This window comes from Natrix helvetica (genome assembly GCF_964273705.1).
Source record: "Natrix helvetica genome assembly, chromosome: 3".
NCBI lineage: Eukaryota > Metazoa > Chordata > Lepidosauria > Squamata > Natricidae > Natrix > Natrix helvetica.
In genome coordinates, this window is record NC_138549.1 from 152,638,538 (window position 1) to 152,659,499 (window position 20,962).

The window sequence follows — 20,962 nt, forward strand, 5'->3', positions numbered from 1 at the left end:
TACAGTAGTCTAGGCGAGAAAGGACGAGGGCGTGAGTGACTGTGCACAGGGCATCCCGATCAAGGAAGGGGCGCAACTGGCATACCAGGCGAACCTGGTAAAAGGCCCCCCTGGACACGGCCATCAGGTGTTCTTCTAAACTAAGCCGCGTATCCAGGAGGACTCCCAGATTGCAGGCCCTCTCTGAGGGTGCTAAGATTTCTCCCCCTATCATCAAAGATGGAACAAGATGCACCCATCGGGATGACGGAAACCACAGCCACTCAGTCTTGGCGGGATTGAGCTTGAGCCTGTTTGTCCCCTCCAGATCCGCACAGCCTCCAGGCATCAGAAGATCATGTCGAGGGCATCGTTTGGATGGTTTGGGGTAGAGATGAAAAGTTGGGTATCATCAGTGTATTGATGATACCGTACCCCAAAATCATTGATCTTGCCCAGCGGTTTCATATATATGTTGAACAGGAGGGGTGAGAGAACCGATCACTGGGCACCCCACAAGTGAGGCACCTCGGGGTCGATTCTGCCCTACAGTCAACACGAACGGCAATCGATCCGGCAGGTAGGAGGAGAACCACTGCAAAACGGTGTCCCCCACTCCCAACCCCCTGAGTCGTCGCAGTAGGATACCATAGTCGATGGTATCGAAAGCCGCCGAGAGGTATAATAGGGCCAGGACAGAGGAGCAACCCCTGTCCCGGGCCCGCCAGAGATCATCAACCAACATGACCAATGCCATCTCCGTGCTGTACCCAGGCCTGAAACCCGACTGAAATGGATCCAGACAGGTAGCTTCATCCAGGTACTGGGGAAGCTGACGTGCTACCACTCTCTCAACAACCTTTGCTAGAAAGTGAAGGTTGAAGACCGGACGATAATTGGCTAAAGAGGCTGGGTCCAGGGAAGGCATCTTAAGGAGGGGCCTCACCACCGCCTCCTTCAAGGCAGTGGGAAAGAACCCCTCTCTCAATGAAGTGTTGGTAATCGCCTGGAGCGAGCCTTGTGTCACCTCCCGGGAAGCCGAAACTAACCAAGAGGGACACAGGTCCAGCACACAAGTGGCAGCACTGAGTCTCCCCATAATCCTGTCCATGTCCTCGGGAGTCACAGGGTCAAACTCATCCCAGATAGTTTCCACAAGATTCATCCCCGTCGACTCGCCAGAATCTACCCAGTCAGAGTCCAAGCCTGTCCAAATCTGAGCGATTTTATCCTATAGATACTGAACAAATTCCTCAGCCCTACCCTGCAAGGGGTCTTCCCCAGTTCCTTGATTAGGTAAGGAATGGGTCACCCTAAACAAGGCAGCTGGGCAGTTATCTGCGGACACAATAAGAGCGAAAAAATGTTGCCATTTTGCTCCTTTTATTGCCATTAAGTCGGATTTAATATGAATTCTTACTAGTGTTTGGTCGGATTTGGACCGGCTGGCCCTCCAATCACTCTCTAGGCGTCTTTTCTGGGGTTTCATCTCCCGGAGCTCCTCGGTAAACCAGGGAGCTACCCAGGATCGGCACTGGGTCAGAGGCCGCAAAGGCACAATGCGTTCCAAGGCCCCAGTAGCCACCCTATCCCAGGCTTCCGCTAGGGCTTCGTCCGAACTGTGAGCAAGGGATTCAGGAAAAGTCCCAAGCTCCATCAGGAACCTTTCAGGGTCCATCAGTTGCCTGGGGCGGAACCATCTAATTGGTTCCGCCTCCCTGCGGCGAGAGGTAGCAGTATGGAAGTCAAGCCTAAGGAAGAAATGATTAGACCATGACAAGGGTTGGATAGAAATATCCCCTAAATCTAGATCATTCATCCACTGTCCAGAGATGAAAATCAGGTCAAGCGTGTGTCCCCAGTTGAGAATTACCAAGACATCACACTTTCAATGTAACCTTGACCAAGAAATGGGTTCAGCCACGCTATTAGGCTTGATGGCAAAAGCAGGTTTTTAATTCCCTGTTGGGGCAAGTCTAATCTCTGGGGGAATAAAATCCCACTTCCCCCCACTCCACCCCTGCTCTCCCCATTTGTCCTTAGATTTTAATGATTGAATTTAATTTAATACCCAACATTAGTGCACAATGGAGACTTTCCATGGTAGATTTCAACTTTATACTACAAGTTGTAATTATTATATGCTTTTTATTCCATGGAACTCTTTTAAAAAGATATCAGTAACAGTGTACTATGAAGAACTAAATCACCATATTTCAGCACATATGAAAACACCCAGCTGCTTTGAGAAGTCTATAACGCTGGGAAGGGTGAAAGGAAGGAATCACCTTTGGCCAGATGGGTAGCATACAAGTCTAATACATAAACAAAGGCAGGAGAAGAGGACAATGAACAGCAGCATGGTGGATGGGATTCGATGACAGTAACAATGGATGCACTGTTGGAAGGACCTGAAGAGTCAAATTGGGGACAGATTGTTCTGGAACCTATGGAGTCACTAAAAATCAATAGCAATTTAATGGTACACAATCAAGTAGAGAACTAAGAGATGTTCAATTTCCAAATGTAAAGTTGATATTCCCAACTTTTCTCCAGAAAATCCTAATTTGCTGTGAAAGAAATTGAAACCAACAGCATCTACCATTCTTTAGTTCATGTGGCACTACTTTGGGAAAAAGTTGAGGGGCACTAATACTTTTGGCTGTATCTGTACCTCACTATATATGGATCCACATACAAAATCAGATGGGCAGAGCATCACTGTAACAGATTTCATGGTGGAGACACTAGTGCATGTTCCCTAGCAGAAACAGCATCACTAGTACATCTAGGGCATGACAGCAGGCAGGGGAAGGAACATTTTGCATTTCTCAGCATTGGGATATTTTACAGATTTCCTGAGAACACATCAAAGAAATAACAGTCGACCTGTGCAGAGATTTGGATTTGAAAAACAATATCTTTTGGTGCATGAATGAAAGTGCAAGTACCACCTGTTGGAAATATCTTAAGACAAATGTACATTTTTCCAGGCATTGTATACAAAGTTATGGAGGCCAGCCACAAAACCTTGGAAAAGATGCAGATGCGTGTTCTCAAGAAGTGATGCATAATGTATCAAACACACTCTGTCCTCTGAAGTTAGGTGTCTGTATAGTTCTGTATAGGCTAGATTAAGTTCTAGCCCTCCAGTCCATCTGGTCCCATAACTTTATTTGTTGATCCACAGCTTTAAAAACATTATAGATGTTCCAACAATGTTGCTCAATTTTTCTACTAGGGCACCCAACTAGTCCAGCTGTTTTGTCCAAGGATCCCTTTTAATATTAGTTCTACTATAACAAGTAACGTATACTATTTCAGAACAGCTTCATTCACTAATTCAGATTAAAACAATATCCTTAGTTGATTGGATTGCAAAAATGTAAACATCTTGAATGGAGTTTAATTTAAAAATCTACATTCTATTCTATTCTATTGTCTTATAAATTGCAAAACTGCTGTATTAACCATAATGTGGGCTAATGTTTTTACTGTTATTGCCAGACTGTTTTAATTTCTATTAACTTAATTTTAATGCTTTTAAGGAGGATTTGAAAATCCAATTTATTCAGTGAAGCAGTCTGATTAGTGGTGGTGGCCAAGAGCTGATGCTGAAAATGGCAGTAAGGCTGTTTTTAAATCTTATTAATAAAGTTAGATGGCAGATAGATTTTAAGATTTTATAATTGTATAGTATTTTCATTTTGATTATAGATTTTTCATAGTATATACTAATTTTGTTCCTTTTATATAATTTTAACTGCTGCTTAATTCTAATGTATTTATTTTTATTGTGGTTGGATTGTGCCATGATGATTGTACACATTGTACATAAACCTTTATTGCATTGCTGTCTGTTGCTTAGGGTTTCTATGGCAACTGAGACAGTCTGAAAGTCAAATAAATAAGCATCTTAACAAGCTTTAGCAAGCATCATGGCTAAATCATGAACAATATATAACAATTACAATATTCATATGACATTTATATTAGTAATTTATACGTAATTTATGTATAACATGTTTTTGGACTAAATCTCTTCATATCTTGCTATTGACAATAGTGGATAGGATTTATGAAAACTGGAGTTCATCAAGAGTTAAAGGACTCCCCATTCATCAACCTTGTTTTATGACACAGCAATTGAAGTGGTAGAAAACAAACACTTCTAATAACTAACCATCAGTGGTGAATATATTACTGTACACAGAAACATTGCTTAATACACCCGATTTTTATAAATCAACTTTTATCAATGCAATACAGTTATTACTATGGAAATTCGATTCCATTATTCTGAAAATTCCATTTTCTACTACCGTGTTTCCCTGAAAATACAACAGGGTCTTATATTTTTTGACCTACGAAATATGGCTTTGGGCTTATTAAAGGGGAGGGCTTATTATTTTTGGGTTGCCCAAAAGAGGTTGGAGCCTTGTGCTTGCTTTACTATTTTTTGAATCTGGCTTTCTGCTAAATACTGAAACTGTTTTTGATTTACTGACTTATGATGGGAATCAGAGGGGCAAAAAAGACCCTGTGTGCAGCTACTAGTCCAAAATGGATGTTATTTTTAATACATCAAAGCAAGTGATATTCAGAATAAATAGCAGCAATAGCACTTAGACCAGCAGTGTCGTGGGGGTGGGGTGGGGTGGCAGGGAAGAGATGGGACAAGCGCCTCCTGTAGCAACCTGTTTTCAATCTCTGTGAACTCCTGCAAGCACTCTGCGGGCCAAAAACGGGATCCCGTTTGGCCCGTTTTCGGCCTCCCAAGCCTTCAGTAGCACTCTGCCAGCCAAAAATGGGCCATCTGTGTATGTGTATCTATTACATCTATCTGTATATATGTATATATGTATGTATGTATGCATGTATGTATGTATGTTTGTGTATAAATATATATGTATTGTTTACTATCAGAAGTTGCTTCATCAAGAATTTACTTATTTTTACACCAAAAAAAATCTTAGTTGAACGAAGTTAGAAATCAAGCAGCAATAAACATGACTGTCAAAGAACATTTGCTATAATCAGACAAACTAGAGCATTTAGATACTATCACAATTTCATTTACAACATGCAACATTGCTTCATAGCCACGACTTCTATTACCTGTTCTTTATTATTGCTGTTCAATAAGCCAGGTTTCTTTTTCTTTTTAATTGGGCTTGTTGATGAATCTTCAGGGGAATGACCATTAGAAGAGTGTGGTGGACTTGGAAACTTCCTTTTTTGAGCTGTACGTTCAGCAGAGCCAGGATCTTTTTAAAAAGGATTAAAGAATTACAACACTGAAAAAATCATAGGATATTATTACACTTGCACAACTTTTTTAAAAAAAAGCATTTTAGTTTTGTCACTGATATAAAAGCAAGTTTCTTGCAGCGAGTTTCTTGCTTTCATATCAGTGGCAAAACTAAAATGCTTTATTCTACAGAAGTTCTACTGCAATATTAAGCCAGCCCAGAAATCTTAAATTAATTTTCATATTCACATGCACATTTTTCAGTAGTGTGTGTATGTCAGTTATCACATCAATTCACATCATATCTTTCTGTTTGTTAATCATAAAATATATCAAGCTATATCTGCTGACTCCTTCCCCAACTAATATGGCTTACCAGCTAATCATAATAAAAGCCTAAATTCAAGATACATGAAATGTACAGTCAAAAATTAAACAGAGAATGTAGACATGCTGTGAAATAGGTTGGTTTAAAGCTACATTCATTGGTTAACTGAGATCAGGAAGATGTACCTGCTGAGTGTGGATGATAGAGAAAACCTTAGGTCAGGGGTGTCAAAACTGGTGGCCCGCGGGCCGGATGCATCATGCACAGGCCATGCCTAACCCAGCTCCGCTAATGGGAAAACAGTTGCGAAACAACGTGAGACGGCAACATGACACAGTGAGTTTGACACCGTGCCTTATGTGAATCACCATAGCAATTGGGGAGGAGTCAGAAGCAAAATCAGGCACATTCCTCGTTTAACTATAAACATGATATATATAAAAGTACCAAAACACCTAACAGTTTCTATTTTAATTGAATAGCTAAGGGCAGGTTCACATGACTAAAATAACTTAATTCAGTTTAATTCAGACTAAAAATACTAAACAAAACACAGTGACTTCATGAAACTGTTTTAATGCAGGTAAATTATTAGGTTGGAATTTTGATACTGTCCAATGTAATAATTCTTGATTTAGATTGTTTCCTCAAAATACTCCTCAATAATATTCCATTTTAAATTATTATTCCTACATTACCAGAGACTATTAGTTCTATTACTATGAACAGAAATTAATGACCGTCTTACATAATCTTCATCTGTAAATTTAGGAACTTGCAAAAATAGTCAAATACAGAGTGTAGAAGTATACAAGGAGAAATCACTACATGCAAATCCTTACTCTTTGCCCAATTTTAAAACTGTAAACAATTAGACCTCCTGGCCTCTTGTGGAACCGGAACAACAAGCTCCAAATCCTTTCCCATAAGAAAAAAAACAATGACTGGATTTCTTTAGTTTGTGTGTTTTTAAACCACAATATTTCCTAACATCTTATTATGTTAGTAACATCTGGAGCAATGTAAATAAATACAGTAATCAAAATACATAAAATGAATAATATGTATTTTTCATAATACATATTTTTTTCCCAACAGAACAGAATAATGTGCTCTGGGAATTCAAGTCCATATCCTGGACCAGCACCTTTGAGACAAAACAAAATCCCACATATGAAAGGTTACAACCATTCCAAATAAATGAAATAATGTGGCTAATAATTAAAGATGTGGCAGACTTCCCCTTAGTTTTCTTTCAACTAAAAATAATAATTTGCTCTGGGTAGTATCTTAATTGAAAGGATTATGAAGAGACTTAAACTGCATTCATCTGGCACACAAGACACAACCTGTTCAATTAATTGCCTCTTCCATGGCAGAATATATAAAATTAATTACAGTTAGTTACTAGGGGCTTCCTATAACTATGTTTTAAAACAAAAGTTCAGTTCCTGATTTGCTTGTTGTCCATCTAATCTTGCAGATGGTCAGGAACATGGATTATCTCTTTACATGTGTAAAGATTCAACTACAGATTACATTCCTTCTACCATGGCTGGTTTCTACCAACAAGTAAAAAAAAGAAGAATAGCAGTTTCTTTCTGTTTTGTGTAGAGGAATCAATTAGCAAAAGGAAAGAAAAACTTTGGAAACACACCAAAAACACCTCTCTCTGCCTGGCTGTCAGCATTGACATCTTGAATGAAATTACCTTACATTATTTATAGTACACAGTATATAGCACAGAACAAAAATTATTCATGAGCCGTACACACAGCCAAGATCAGAAAAAGAATGTTGGTCTTACCTGAACGTTTTTTTCGGTTGAGTGGAGGGAGGGGTCACAGAAGGGTTATTACAGCCTGATTGGTCCATTTGACTGAGAGAAAACTTCTTAACCTTCGGCTTCTCCCATTGGTTCCCAGTTTCCGTGATGTCGTTGCATGCATCTGTAACAACAAACAAAGACAAGGGAAAGCCCCCCCGGGGCCACCCGATCCTACACCTCCCGGACCTTGTCTATCTAACTAGGGCGGGAATGTGACCCCTCCCTCCACTCAACCGAAAAAAACGTTCAGGTAAGACCAACGTTCTTTTTCCAGTAGAGTGGAGGGAGGGGTCACAGAAGGGACATACCCAAGCTACGTCCCCGGGCGGGTAGACTGGGTCCCAGGTGAAGGATCGGCCACCACCCTCTGGAGGACCCGCCGCCCAAAAGATGCCTCAGCCGAGGCATACGCATCCAAACGGTAGTGCCTAATGAAAGGCGTAGGAGAGGCCCAAGTGGCCGCCCTGCAAATATCCTCGAAGGGTGCTCTGGTAGCCCAGGCCGCAGTGGTAGCGGCACTGCGGGTGGAGTGGGCAGTGATTCCTGACGGGGGAGTTTTCCCGGAAGCACTGTAGGCCTCAACTATGGCCAACCTAATCCATCTCCCGATAGTGGAAGAGGACACCTTACGTCCCAACGAGCCCGGCTGAAAAGAGACGAACAACGCCTCGGTCCTCCTAACGCCCTCCGTCCGTTTCAGTTATATGCGGACGGCGCGGCGGACGTCCAGCCTGTGCCACACGAACTCCTGCTCCCTTGCAGGATTGGGACAAAAATTTGGAAGCACAACCTCTTGGGCCCTGTGAAATTGAGAATTCACCTTCGGAATAAACAAAGGATCCAAACGCAGGACAACCCTGTCCTGGTGGATTATACACAGATCACTGCGAGAAGAAAGAGCCCCCAATTCTGAAATGCGCCTGGCCGATGTAATGGCCACTAAAAACACCACCTTAAGGGTGAGAAGGCGCATGTGCACCGTCCTAAGTGGTTCGAACGGGGAGCCTGTCAGAGCCTTGAGGACCAGAGTGAGGTCCCAGGTCGGGAATCTATGAACCGGAGGCGGGCGGATGTTAGCCGCCCCTTTAAGAAAACGCTTAATCAAGGGAGAACGAGAAAGGGTGGGGGAACCCTCCCCCCCCAGAATGGTGGCCAAAGCCACCACCTGTCGCCGGAGCGTATTATGCGACAGACCGTCCTCTAACCCCTTCTGAAGGAACTCCAATACGTCCGGGACGGTAGCCCTAGAGGGATCCAACCCCAACGGAATACACCACTTTGCAAACGCCCTCCAAGTGGCATTGTAAATCCTAACCGTGGACGGTCTCCTGGACGCCTCTAAGGTGGCTATAACTCCCGACGATAGTCTCCTCCCCCTCAGGATCCCCCGTTCAATAGCCAGGCGGTCAGATGAAGCCACTGAGGCCCTGGGTGATGCAAAGCCCCCTGACTCAGAACGACCTCCCCTGGGGGAATCCTCCAGGGGTCTGCTACCGACAGCTGGACCAGGTCCGCGAACCAGGGTCTCCTCGGCCAGTACGGGGCTAACAGGATAACGAGAGCCCTCTCTGTGACTACCTTCCTTATCGTACGGGGAACGAGGAGAAGGGGAGGAAAGGCATAAAGAAGGCCCGGGGGCCACCGGCTCCTGAGAGCATCCGCTCCTTCCGCTGACGGAGACTGGAAATGGGTGAAGAACCGCGGCAGCTGGGCGTTGTCGGGGGAGGCGAACAGGTCCACCAGGGGTGTGCCGAATCTGATGCATATCTTCAGAAACAACTCCGACCCCAGTTGCCACTCGCCGTCGTCTAGGGTCGTGCGACTCAGCCAATCCGCCTGAAGATTGGACACCCCCGAGATGTGCTCCGCTACTATCGAAGCTAAGTGTCTCTCTGCCCACAAGCCCAACGCCTGCGCCTCTCACCAAAGGGAACGGGAGTGAGTGCCCCCCTGGCGATTGACATGGGCCTTTGTCGCCACATTGTCCGTGAGCAGGAGGACATGGCGCCCCCGCAGGTGATGACGAAAAGTCCTGAGGGCAAGTCTCACGGCCTTCAGCTCCAGCCAATTGATGTTGTGGCGGAGATCCGAGGCAGACCAACGTCCCTGGGTCATGTCGGAGTCCATCACGGCCCCCCAGCCGAAGAGGCTGGCATCCGTCGTCACGGTGACTCTCTCGGGCTCCCAAAAGCAAGCCCCCTGTAGCAGCGCTGGGGACATCCACCACTGAAGAGAGAGCCTCACCTCCGCTGGTAGAGGAACTGGCCGCAAGGAGTTGCTCATCATCCTTCTCTGGACTGGAATCAACGCCCACTGGAGAGGTCGCAGATGGAGCCGGGCCCAGGGCACTATCCCTATACAAGAGACCATCTTCCCCAGAAGTTGAGACAAGGTCAGGATGGAAACAGACCTTCTTTTTCTTACGGAGGAGACCAGTTGACGTAGGCTGGTCAAGCGGTCTGGGGATAGGCGAACCCTCCCTGACTCGGAGTTTATCACTGTCCCTAAGTGGAGGATCTGTTTGGACGGGGACAGGTGGCTCTTGGGAAAGTTCACTGAAAACCCTAACTCCTGAAGCCAACGGATCGTCAGCCGAAGATCCGACGTGGCTCTGGGGAGGGACTCCGCCTGGACCAGGACGTCGTCCAAGTAGCACTGAAGTCTCACCGGGATGGAACGTAGGTAAGCCGCCAGTGCTGCCAGGAGCTTGGTGAACGTCCGCGGCGCTGAGGCCAGACCAAACGGGAGGGCCCGGTACTGGTAATGCCTGCCCTGGTGGGAAAACCTGAGATAGCGCTGGTGAGACTGGAGAATGGGGATGTGGAGATAGGCCTCTGTCAAGTCTACCGAAGCCATGTAATCCCCCTTCCGAATGCCCTGCAGGATTGATTTCAGGGACGCCATCTTGAACCGCCTGTAGACTAGGTAGCGGTTGAGACGTTTCAGGTTGAGGATTGCCCTCCAACCCCCCGAGGATTTTGGGACTACGAACAGATGTGAGTAGTAGCCCTGACCCCTCTCCGGCCCCGGAACTACCTCCACCGCCCTGATGTCTAGGAGATGGGCGACAGCGAGGACCATGAGACGACGGCGTCCCGGGTCTCGAGCCGGGGGGAAGACCTTGAAAAAACTCGGGGGTTTGGAGAGGAACTCTAACCTTAGGCCGTGGCGAACGGTCGCCCTGACCCAACCGTCCGATGTGATCTGATCCCACTTGTCCGCATACAGTGCCAGGCGGCCTCCGATGGGATGACTCGGGTTCGAGTCATTTCCCCCTGCGGAAGGGACGGCCGCCCCCCCCTCGAAAGGGCCGCTTGGACTGCGGCTGATACCTAGAACGATCTTGAAAGTTCTGCCTATTGAACTGCCTGTCCTGCCTGTATGGTTGGTAACGCTGATCCTGATCCCTGTCATAGGATTTGAACTGGGTCCTGCGATAGGGGTGACTACGGGACTCCGCCTTCTTGGTGGATGTAGGCATAACCTTCTTTTTATCTTTGTTCTCCACCAAAATCGGGTCTAAGGAGGCCCCGAACAAATTTGGACCTGCAAAGGGGGCAGCCACCAGGTCCCACTTGGCTTTATAGTCCATCTGCCAGTTCCTGAGCCACAGGAGCCGACGGGAGGCCACAGAGGTGGCCAAGGCACTAGAACCAAATCTAACAGCGTCTAGTGTCGCATCAGCCGAATACTGACACGCTGCCATAATTTTAGCTAAATCCTGGTGTACCCGCTCATCTTGGATCGGAATGCGATCCTGAAGCTGGCGGAGCCACATGACCGTTGTGCGGTTGAAGTACGAGGCGGCAGCCGCCGCCCGCACCGCCCATGCTGAGGCCTTATAATTCTTACGTAAAGTGAGCTCCGCCCTCTTGTCCTCTGGCTTAAGTTTGTCTGCCGCGTCCCCCGAGACCACTGGGGAAGAGGAGACTAGAGCTGCTATGGGCTGATCTATAACTGGAAGCTGAATAGCCTGCACAAAGGACTTTTCCATGTTGTAGGCGCGACGGTCGTTGCTGCCTGGGGGGGGAAAGTTAGAAGGACGGGCCCATTGGCTAGTAGCCACCTCTAAGAAAAGAGGAGGAGCAGGAATCTCCTCCTTATTGGTGGCCGTCGCTGAGAACATGACCATGTCTGGATCCGTGGGCGGTGGGACCGTGGGGTCCCCCGTGCCCACCTTGGTGGTCCTCCTAGCCTTCTTAAGTAATGGTTTAAACATGGCCTGGAGGAAAAGGTTGGAAGAACGAGGCGGCTCAGGAGCCGCATCCTCCTCCTCAGAGAACCCCCAATCATCCCTCCGTGCCTCCCCCCTAGAGAAGACCTCACTCATGAGGGAAGGAGAAGAAGCCCTAGATCTGGACCTACTAAAGGGAGTAACTCGACTGTGGTGGTAGGGCCTGTCCCTTTGAGAAATGCCCCTAGAAATGGCTGCAGAAATAAGCCTTTTGAGATTCTCAGGGAGGTGTTCTAGATCCTCCTCATCACCTCCTGAATCATAGTCTGGTGCCACATAGGCCCTGCTGGATCTCCTACCCCTAACGGGACCTGCAGAGGTACCTTCCAACGGGTCCCCCCTATCTGCCTCTCTAGTCCCCAGGGAAACAGAAGGAAAGCGAGGGCCCCCCCGCTGCTGACTCCTATCAGATCTGCATGAGGAAGCAGAGGAAGAAGAAGAAGGGCTGAACCCCCTGGCCACAGGTGGGGAAGGGCAGGAAGCCACAGGGCGTGGAGATCTGGATCTAGGCCCAGGATCCCGGGCCTGTCTTTTCTCAGCTCTTTCGATGACCTTCTCTATAGCCCTGGATCGCCTGAGCTCATCCCTTTTCAGAGCTCTGGAAGGTCTGTCCTCTGCCGAAGGCCTAGAAGCCCGAGGCCTAACAGGGGGAGTGGGTTCAGCCTTATCATCGCCTGCCTGAGACGGCGCGGCCTGCTGGGCCTCTGTTCTATCAGCCATCGCCCCTCTCACGTGCACCAAATGAATTTCGAAGTAGAAACAGCCCTTCAGCTGGTGGGAATCGCCTGCTCCGGGCCTCCGGTAAAACTACAAACTGCACGGCCACGTTATATCCAGCCTCTCCGTGCTGCAATGCCCAGACACGTGATCCAAAATGGCTGCCGGCTTCTTTGGGCGGTCCCTGGCAAAAGTGTGCCTAAAAATGGCCACCGACCTCGCCCTTAGCTTCCTCTGCCTGCGGGCGGCCGCTTGCACGCTCGCCGCCCCCAACGGCACCCAAGAAAGTCGCTGGAGCTCCTAAATCACCAGGAGATCTCCAAATTCAAGAAAAAACGGCCCCGTGCCGCCGCCACGGGCTGTAACCGGCCCCGGACTGCAAGCAATTCAAATCTGAAGCCGATCTGTCGCTTTCGCGCTGAAAAGCCCCGGCGCGCTGCGACTTTCTCTTAAAACATGTGCAGAGAACGCAGGGTCGCCCGGCACGCCCGAGACACCAGGCATCAGTCCGGAGCGACCCTCGAGACGGGGGAAGGAAGCCAGCGCCCCCCCTACTGAGTCTCCCAGCCTTCTGAGGGCAGCGAACAACAGCCCTGCAAGGCAGACCCACTACAAAAAAATTTTTAAAGTAATCAAATTAAAAATTCTAAATTTACAAAGATCAATTATCATGCTACTGACTAACTAGAAAACCATAAAACACTCCTACTAGGAACCAAACCTGAGTCTTGGACCGACTGAGAGGAAACTGGGAACCAACGGGAGAAGCCGAAGGTTAAGAAGTTTTCTCTCAGTCAAATGGACCAATCAGGCTGTAATAACCCTTCTGTGACCCCTCCCTCCACTCTACTGGAAAAGTAACTCTTTACATTTGAAGTGCAAAAAAACTGCAGCAAACAGACCAAAACACACCCCACCCCACCCCAATTAAGTTCAAGCATGCTCCTGCAGCAAAGTGCATCATGGCTTATATCAAATGTGCACAATAGCATGAAGAGAGAGTAAATACACACACACACATACACACACACACACACTCATAAGATTACTAACTTAACCAGCAAAGTCTTTTTTACATTTTTAAATGCATCCTAAAGACTCCACAAAGGGCTAAAAATAATGCTGTATAACGACCACAAGGAAAAACAAATGACACCAAAGCCCAAACCTCCAAGAGTCTACCAAATTCAAGCAAGCTATATTTGGGGGAAGAGGAAGATATTTATTTTTAATGATTCTGATAACTGAATTATCATTTTATCTTTCCTCACTAAGGTAGTTAGACCAATGGCTATAAAAATAACTTGAGCTGACCAAAAGCAGGACATGAAGCCTACTGATTTTAAGATCCTGAAGTTCCTCACAATGCACCGAGGCTTCCATCCCAAGTCCAACACTCAAAGAATGGACACCAGCCAGAAAGGTGTGCAGGAGGGGTCTGGTGAGTGTCAAAACTACTGGGATGAAATCCAGAGCATCCAGGAGTATATCAGTAAGATGGCACCAAAATGAGAATGTCTGAGGCAGCAGTAGACATGGGAGGAATGTCAAGAAGAGGAAGTGGCATGGCCAGGCAAAATCCTGCAGAGGACGTAACTTTGCAGGTCACTGAGGAGGTTAACACTGAAAAGTCTACCAGTAGCTGAAAAGCCCTTGGAAAAAAAGACAACACTTGATTATAGCATCACAAGACCGGGCAGTAAGCTCCAGATCCATAAAACAGGGATCTACCAAAAAACAGACAGGACGTGAGGTGCAGATTATGCAGGGAATACTCAAAGGAATCTAATATATAGTGGCAAGGTGTAAGATGCAAGCAGGAAAATATAGACTGAATGGTAAAATCTAGGGGCCAGCATTGTGTGTGGAAACATCAGCACAGTGTATGGACTAGACCAGTGTACCTTTTTTGCCTCAGGTGTTAAAAGCACATGCCATCGCGCGCACCTACCCCCATAATTTAATGCCCCCTTGTGCTGTGCCCCTATGCATCCATGCATGCCCCCCCTTTCTTGGAGACTGGGGAGGGTGAAAACTGCCCCCTCCACCCCACTGAGGCCAGAAACACCCCATTTTCAGACTTCCGGTGGACCCAGTAGGTCCATTTTTCGCCTTTCCCAAGCTCCAAAGGCTTTCTAGGAGCCTGGGTAGGGCGAAAATGGCCTCCCCCCCCCCATTACTATACTATATATAGTAATATATAGTATATATTACTATATTTGTGAACCATAGTTAATGGCATGGATCTAGTCAAATATGGCTTAAGGGACAGTGTGTTTCAGGAAATCAATATAAGGAAAGGCAAAATAAAGCTTTGAAAAACAGAGCAATAGCAATAGCACTAGGACTTAAGACTTATATACCACTCCATAGTGCTTTACCGTGCTCTCTGAGCAGTTTATAAATGTCAGCATATAGTCCCCAACAATCTGGGTCCTCAATTTACTGACCTCAGAAGGATGGATCTAAGTCAACCTTGAGCCAGTCAGGATTGAACTCCGGGCTATGGGCAGTGTTAACTATAATACTGCATTCTAACCACTGTGCTATCACGGTTCTTCAAATTTGCCTTATTAAATTTCAGTAAAATAAAATACAAAATAAGTTAATTACATATTTAGACAATTATGTACATAAGCAAAGGAAAAATGTATCTAAATATATCGATGTTAAGCAGTACTCATAGTTTTTTATTGGCATCAAAAGCCTCAAGGAATAAAAGAATTATTAGCTGAATGGTTGTAAGAAGCAGGCACAAAACTGTTTTTTATCCTTAGTACCAGGCAAAAATTTATGCTTAGAATATGTTTTTACACACCTTTGGATCGAGTGGAGATATCCATCCCTTCCACTACGTCCTGCTCTGTTTTTATTTCTTCTTCAGCCAAGCTGTAAGAATAGAGAGATTTTGATGTTTACATATTTATATTCATTGCATATTTATATTCATTACAGTTTAAAAATGAAAGAGAAGACAAAACATGTCTATGGATATTCTCAGTTATCCAGATTATGGTTCTCCCAAAGATGCTTTTTCAAGAGGCAACTGGACTTTCTGTTTTTTTTTCTTTGAAGACATTTCACTTGTCATCCAAGAAGCTTTTCAGTTCTGACTGGATGGTGGGGTAAGGAAGGATTGATATTCCTTGCAGACATGTGGTCATTTGCATTCTTTTAGCAAGTTGTTAAGGCCACTTGGAAGTTTATCTGTGTCATCAGTACACAGGTGACCCTGATGATACAGAAAAAAGGGAAGAAGGCGGAGTCAATACCCATACTTAGATTCTCACATCAACACATCGTCAACGTCTTCAAAGAAAAGAACCAGAAAGTCCAGTTGCCTCTTGAAGAAGCATCTTTGCGAGAAGACAAAACAATAAGGACTGTATCTTGATCCAGCTTTCTTTGTGTTGCTTTTAGTGATGTACAAGTTATAATTGTGGAAGTAACTTTTTCCTTCAAAGATCAAGCCTGTCATTTACATTTTTTGACAGTAAAACAAAAAGAAATGTTTAAAAAGAAGAGCTCACTGAAAAGCTCTATTTAATTCTTAACTAGAGACAGAAAAGCAGTGAAAGTATTAATGCACACTTTCCAAAAACTTAACATATTCTGGATATGTTTATAAGGGAGTAAAGAGTCATCAATATTAAAGGAATATGGATAGCCTGATAAACTTGTCTAATTTCCCTTTATAAAAGATATATATTGGCTACCATTATTATAACACTAGGGGAGGTGATTATCACTGTGCTGATAACATTTTCAGGAAATGTTCTATCTCCTTTGAATAAATAAATATTAAATTGCATAATAGATAATACTTTGAAGCTGAAATCAGATGATATGGATATGCTCATTTGTAAGGGCAGAATTCCAGAGAAATGATAATGTTGTCCATACCAGAGTTGGCTGGGTGGCTTTGGGATAGTTATTCTATTTTAGCCAGACTTCTTCACGGGATTATTATGGAGATTAATAGGAGAAGAAAGCATTACATATGTCATGCTGAGCTATAAAATATGAGGCAGAAAGTAAATTCAGATCCTACTAATGTATGATTAAAGCTTGCCTATTTTGTGCAAACATACACTGTTTTACACTTGCTCATATTAAACTCTATTTGCCATTCTGAAACACTTTTACCCAGTCAGAAGATACGTTTTAGAGCTTTGAATTTTACTACCTTGAACATCAATAAACATTCAGTCCAAACTCTAGATAACTTTTTATATTAATTCAAGGACACCACTGAAATTCTCTGGTCACTACTTTTAATATTTAAATTGACACAAAAGTACTGCCCAAAGATGTTTAAATTTAGAATCATAGATTTACCACCAGCTTATCAGGTACTTAGGAGCCAAAGACTTGGCAGCACAAGGAAACAATAGCCTAATACATAAATGTCAGCCATCAACATCCAATCAACAACTAAAAAGCCACACACAACCAGGCACCACATAAATACAACACATAAAATAGCCCAAAGCACAGTTTTTGGTAGAGAGTTGTTCTCTGAGGATGGACTCCAGCGTGAGTCCGAAAGCGACTAAATCTCTGGGCACGGTCACCGACTCAGATTGGATCCTGCAACATTATCCTGGGACACATATAATTTCCTTCATTCATTAGAATCATAGAATTCTAGTACTGGAAGGAGCCATTTAGGCCAACAAGTTCAAACTCTTGTTGGTACAAGAATTCAAATTAAAACACCTCATCCTAAATTAAAGGCAGAGGTTTTAATGTATGGCTTAGATCACTCAGCTGGATAGCTAGTATCAAATTATTACTGCTACAAAACTTTTCCTAATATTCAGTCAGAATCTATTTTCCTGTAACTTAATTTCTGTGTGTTGTGCATTATTTTTCTGTGACATCTTTTAAGCTATTTGAAGAATATCCTATCCCCTATCTTTTTGAAGGCGCACACTCTCTCAGCTCATTCAATCTCATTTCACATTTAATTTCTAGTCACTTGATAATCTTCACTGCCCTTCTATAAACTTGTTTCAAGTTCTCTGAATCTTTTTTAACATCACATATAAAGAATAAAATACAATATTTGAGATAGGAGCTAACAGATTGTGGGATAGGGTGGCTCTGGAGTTACTGTGAACCATATTTTATGGTATATGGACTGCTTTATGGCTATTGATTTCTGGTTTTAAATGCAAGCTGCCCAGTCTTGTTCTGGAATCAGGTGGCCTCAAAATTTAATAATTATAACAGCAACAACTTTATTTCCTTGGAGCCAATCACACTGCTGGTTTTAATTAAAGCTTTCACCGGTACAATTGTCAAGTCAGGCTTCCCCTGCTTATACCTGAGCATTTGATTTTTTTATCCTTAAGCAAATTTTGCACCTGTATCTTAAATTTCATTGTTACTTGCAAAATTATCAAGATCGTTTTGAAATACATTTAGGATATTGGCTATTCTTCCAAAATTAGATCTTCTGCAAATCTGAAAAGTATTCTCTCTGCCTCTTAATGAAAATATTTAACAACAGAGGACCAAGAACTGCACCTTGCAGTATGCCAATTAGTATCTCTCGGTGATGGCCTTTGAGAAGCACTCTTTGAGTACTGTTTCAGAGCCAGTTATTTTCCCACTCATTCCATCCAGTCCACACTTCAGGAGCTTGCTCATCAGTATGTCATCAGATATTTTTTCAAACACTTTGCTGAATTTTTGAAACTGGCAAGATTTCTCTTGAAAAACCCGTGCTGGGTTCTGTGTTATTAACAAATAGTTTTTATGGTGCTTACAGGTTGATTCCTTATGATTTGAAGCTTCACAGGTATCGATGTCAGACTGACAGTTCAGTTATACTTGCTGGATCTTCCTTTACCCCTTTTTTGAAGACAGAGACAACTTCTGCTCCTCTCCAGTCATCTGGAGTCATCAAATTCATCTACACTATCTATAGTGTAAAAATCTATAAATCTAAGTTGAAAAACAAATAAAAAATAAATTTTAACCTTTAGCAACCTGCTTTCCAGATCATTTGAACTTAAAAGAAATAGCTAGAAATATCAACTATTAATTGATTTTGAAGGTTTGGGGAAGCTCAAGTATTAGAAAACATAATTGGAAAATGTCTATGTGCCTGATAAAATTATCTAAATGTCATGAACAGAAACATTTATACAGTAAAGTGATTAAAAACACAGCAGTAGCACATAGCAGGTATATTAAAAATCATGTCATAAAAACTAATTTGCTGCATTTAATAAAAAAAACTAGAATTCTCTACTCAGGATTAGTTAGTTGAATGTTTTTGGGAAACTCAAAATAACAGATTAGCAGAGTTGGAAGGTACCTTGTAGGTCACCTAGTCCAGTGGTCGGCAAGCCGCGGCTCGCGAGCCACAAGCGGCTCTTTACACATTTTAATGCGGCTCTTCTGTGTGCCGGATTATTATCCTCCCGAATCATTGCGGATCGAAAAGAAAAAAGGGAAAGGGGCGCTTGTTTTGAAACGCCCGCTCCCCTCCCTCCTCTCGGGCACTTCAAAACAAGCGCCTCTTTCCCTTTTTTCTTTTCGATCCACAATGATTCGGGAGGATCCTGAAGTCGGGCGGGGACGAGAAGCGAGGAGGCAGAAAAAGAAACGCAGGCTAAGGAGCTTCCCCCCGCCCCCTCCCAGCAAAAATCTAACCGGGGAGCCGGGCAGGCAGTAGCAAATTAGCCGATCACGCCGCATGATCAGCTAATTTGCTACTGCCCGCCGGCTCCCTGATAAGATTTTTGCGGGGGGGGGGAAGCTCCTTGCCTCCGTCTCTTTTTCTCCCTCCTCGCTTCCTGGGGCTCCACCAATGGGGGAGCAAGGCCCGCCCAGTGCCAGGCTTTGGGCTAACACAGAGGTCTGCAAAGTTGCTGTTTTAAGACTGGTGGACTTCAATTCTCAGAATTCTGGGAGTTGAAGTCCACCAGTCTTAAGAGCCAATTTTGCAGATCCCTGCCTGGGCTAATATGATTGATGCCCTTGGTGGACTTCAATTCTCAGAATTCTGGGAGTTGAAGTCCATAAGTCTTCAAGCTGTCAGGTTTGAAGACCCTGGGTTTTTTTTTCTAAAGGGTTAGGGGTGCAAGGGTCTTGCAACTTGACAGCTTTAAGACTTGCATGCTTCAATGGCAGAGTTTCTGAGCCAACATGACTGGAGGAGGAATTCTGGGAGTTGAAGTCCACAAGTCTTCAAGCTGTCAGGTTTGAAGACCCCTTGGGGTTTTTTTCCTAAAGGGTTAGGGATGCAAGGATCTTGTAACTTGACAGCTTTAAGACTTGCGTGCTTCAAATGCCAGAGTTTATTGAAACTAAAAACAGTGTACCATCCTATGTATTTTCGGTTTTAAAAGTGTGGCTCTCAAAATAAATTTCAATCGTGGTTTTGGCGAGATTTGGCTCAGTTGAAAAAAAAGGTTGCCCACCACTGACCTAGTCCAACCCCCCACCAAGCAGGAGACCCTAGATCTGTGATGGCAAACCTATGGCACGCGTGCCACAGGTGGCACATGGAGCCATATCAGCCGGCACATGAGCCATCAGCTCTGCCAGCTGATTTTTGGCCTTCCGGAGGGCCGGGGGAGGCTTTTTTGCCCTCCCCAAGCTGCAGGAAAGCCTCCGGAGCCTGGGTGTGTGTGAAAAACAGGCCCAAGGGGCCAACTAGAAGTTCAGAAATGATCCGTTTCCAGCTTCTGGAGGGCCTCCAGGGGCTGGGGGAGGTCATTTTCACCCTCCCCAGGCTTCAGGAAAGCCTCCAGAGCCTGGGGAGGGCGAAAAACAGGCCCAACAGGCCTAGTGGAAGTTCATAATGTGGCGCACGGGGGGGGGTGTACGCACATGGGGGACGCTTTGCATTTTAAGTGCAAGGTATCGCGTGCTCACCCTCACATTTTTGGCACCCAACAATTAATAGGTTAGCCATCACTACCCTATACCATTTCTGACAAATGGCAGTCCAATCTTTTCTTGAAAGCCTGCAGTGATGAAGCTCCCACAAATTTTGAAGTCAAGCTGTTCCTCTGCCTATGGCTTCAGAAATTACTATTTTCCCGCTTTTAAGATGTTCCCTTTCCCTTTCATATGTATTGGAGAACCCTAGGCTATCATATCCAGGACTTTTACACAAAACCTGGTTCTGAACAAAAATAAAACAATGGTTAAGAGAAGAGACGCTTTCTCTAATTCTTGGAAACCATCATTCTGCAAGTCCAAACAAACTCCCAATATAATACCAAGGACAAATATGTTTCTATTTTCATTACCCTTTCTAGTATGTTTTTAATGTTTTGTTTTTTTTTCCAAAAATTTTTATTGGTTTTTTTTAAAACATTTACTAGGAAAAGGGTATGTGGAATAATATACAAATTTTGGCAGTTGCAAGTATGGCAGACGCCCTCTCCCTCCAAACTCATAGTATACATCTAGATATAAAACATTAAAACATAATCATGTAAAATCAGCAAATAGGAATAAAAGTTTTCAATCAACTTATATATTATAACATATTTTCTAAATTTAATTTCACTATTACTTTCGGTATGTTTATAGCAATGTGGTTTTCTTATTCATTTTTGTGATCTGAGCTTTCTTGGTATTGCCCCTACCCCCCCCCCC

At 44.4% G+C, this 20,962-nt stretch overlaps 1 protein-coding gene across 13 annotated transcripts in view; it reads right to left on the reverse strand.

Annotated features, from left to right (window-relative positions):
- ZMYND8 (zinc finger MYND-type containing 8) overlaps positions 1-20,962 on the reverse strand; it is a 120,360-nt gene that overhangs the window by 61,425 nt on the left and 37,973 nt on the right. For 12 of the 13 annotated variants that reach the window (XM_081948073.1, XM_081948074.1, XM_081948078.1 and 9 more), the window contains 2 exons: positions 15,156-15,226; positions 5,098-5,246 (listed from right to left, as the gene is read on the reverse strand). In XM_081948073.1, the coding sequence (XP_081804199.1) occupies positions 5,098-5,246; positions 15,156-15,226 (220 nt within the window). Of the gene's footprint in view, positions 1-5,097; positions 5,247-15,155; positions 15,227-18,111; positions 18,136-20,962 lie in introns of those variants that run through there. The other variant, XM_081948081.1, reaches the window with a different exon arrangement.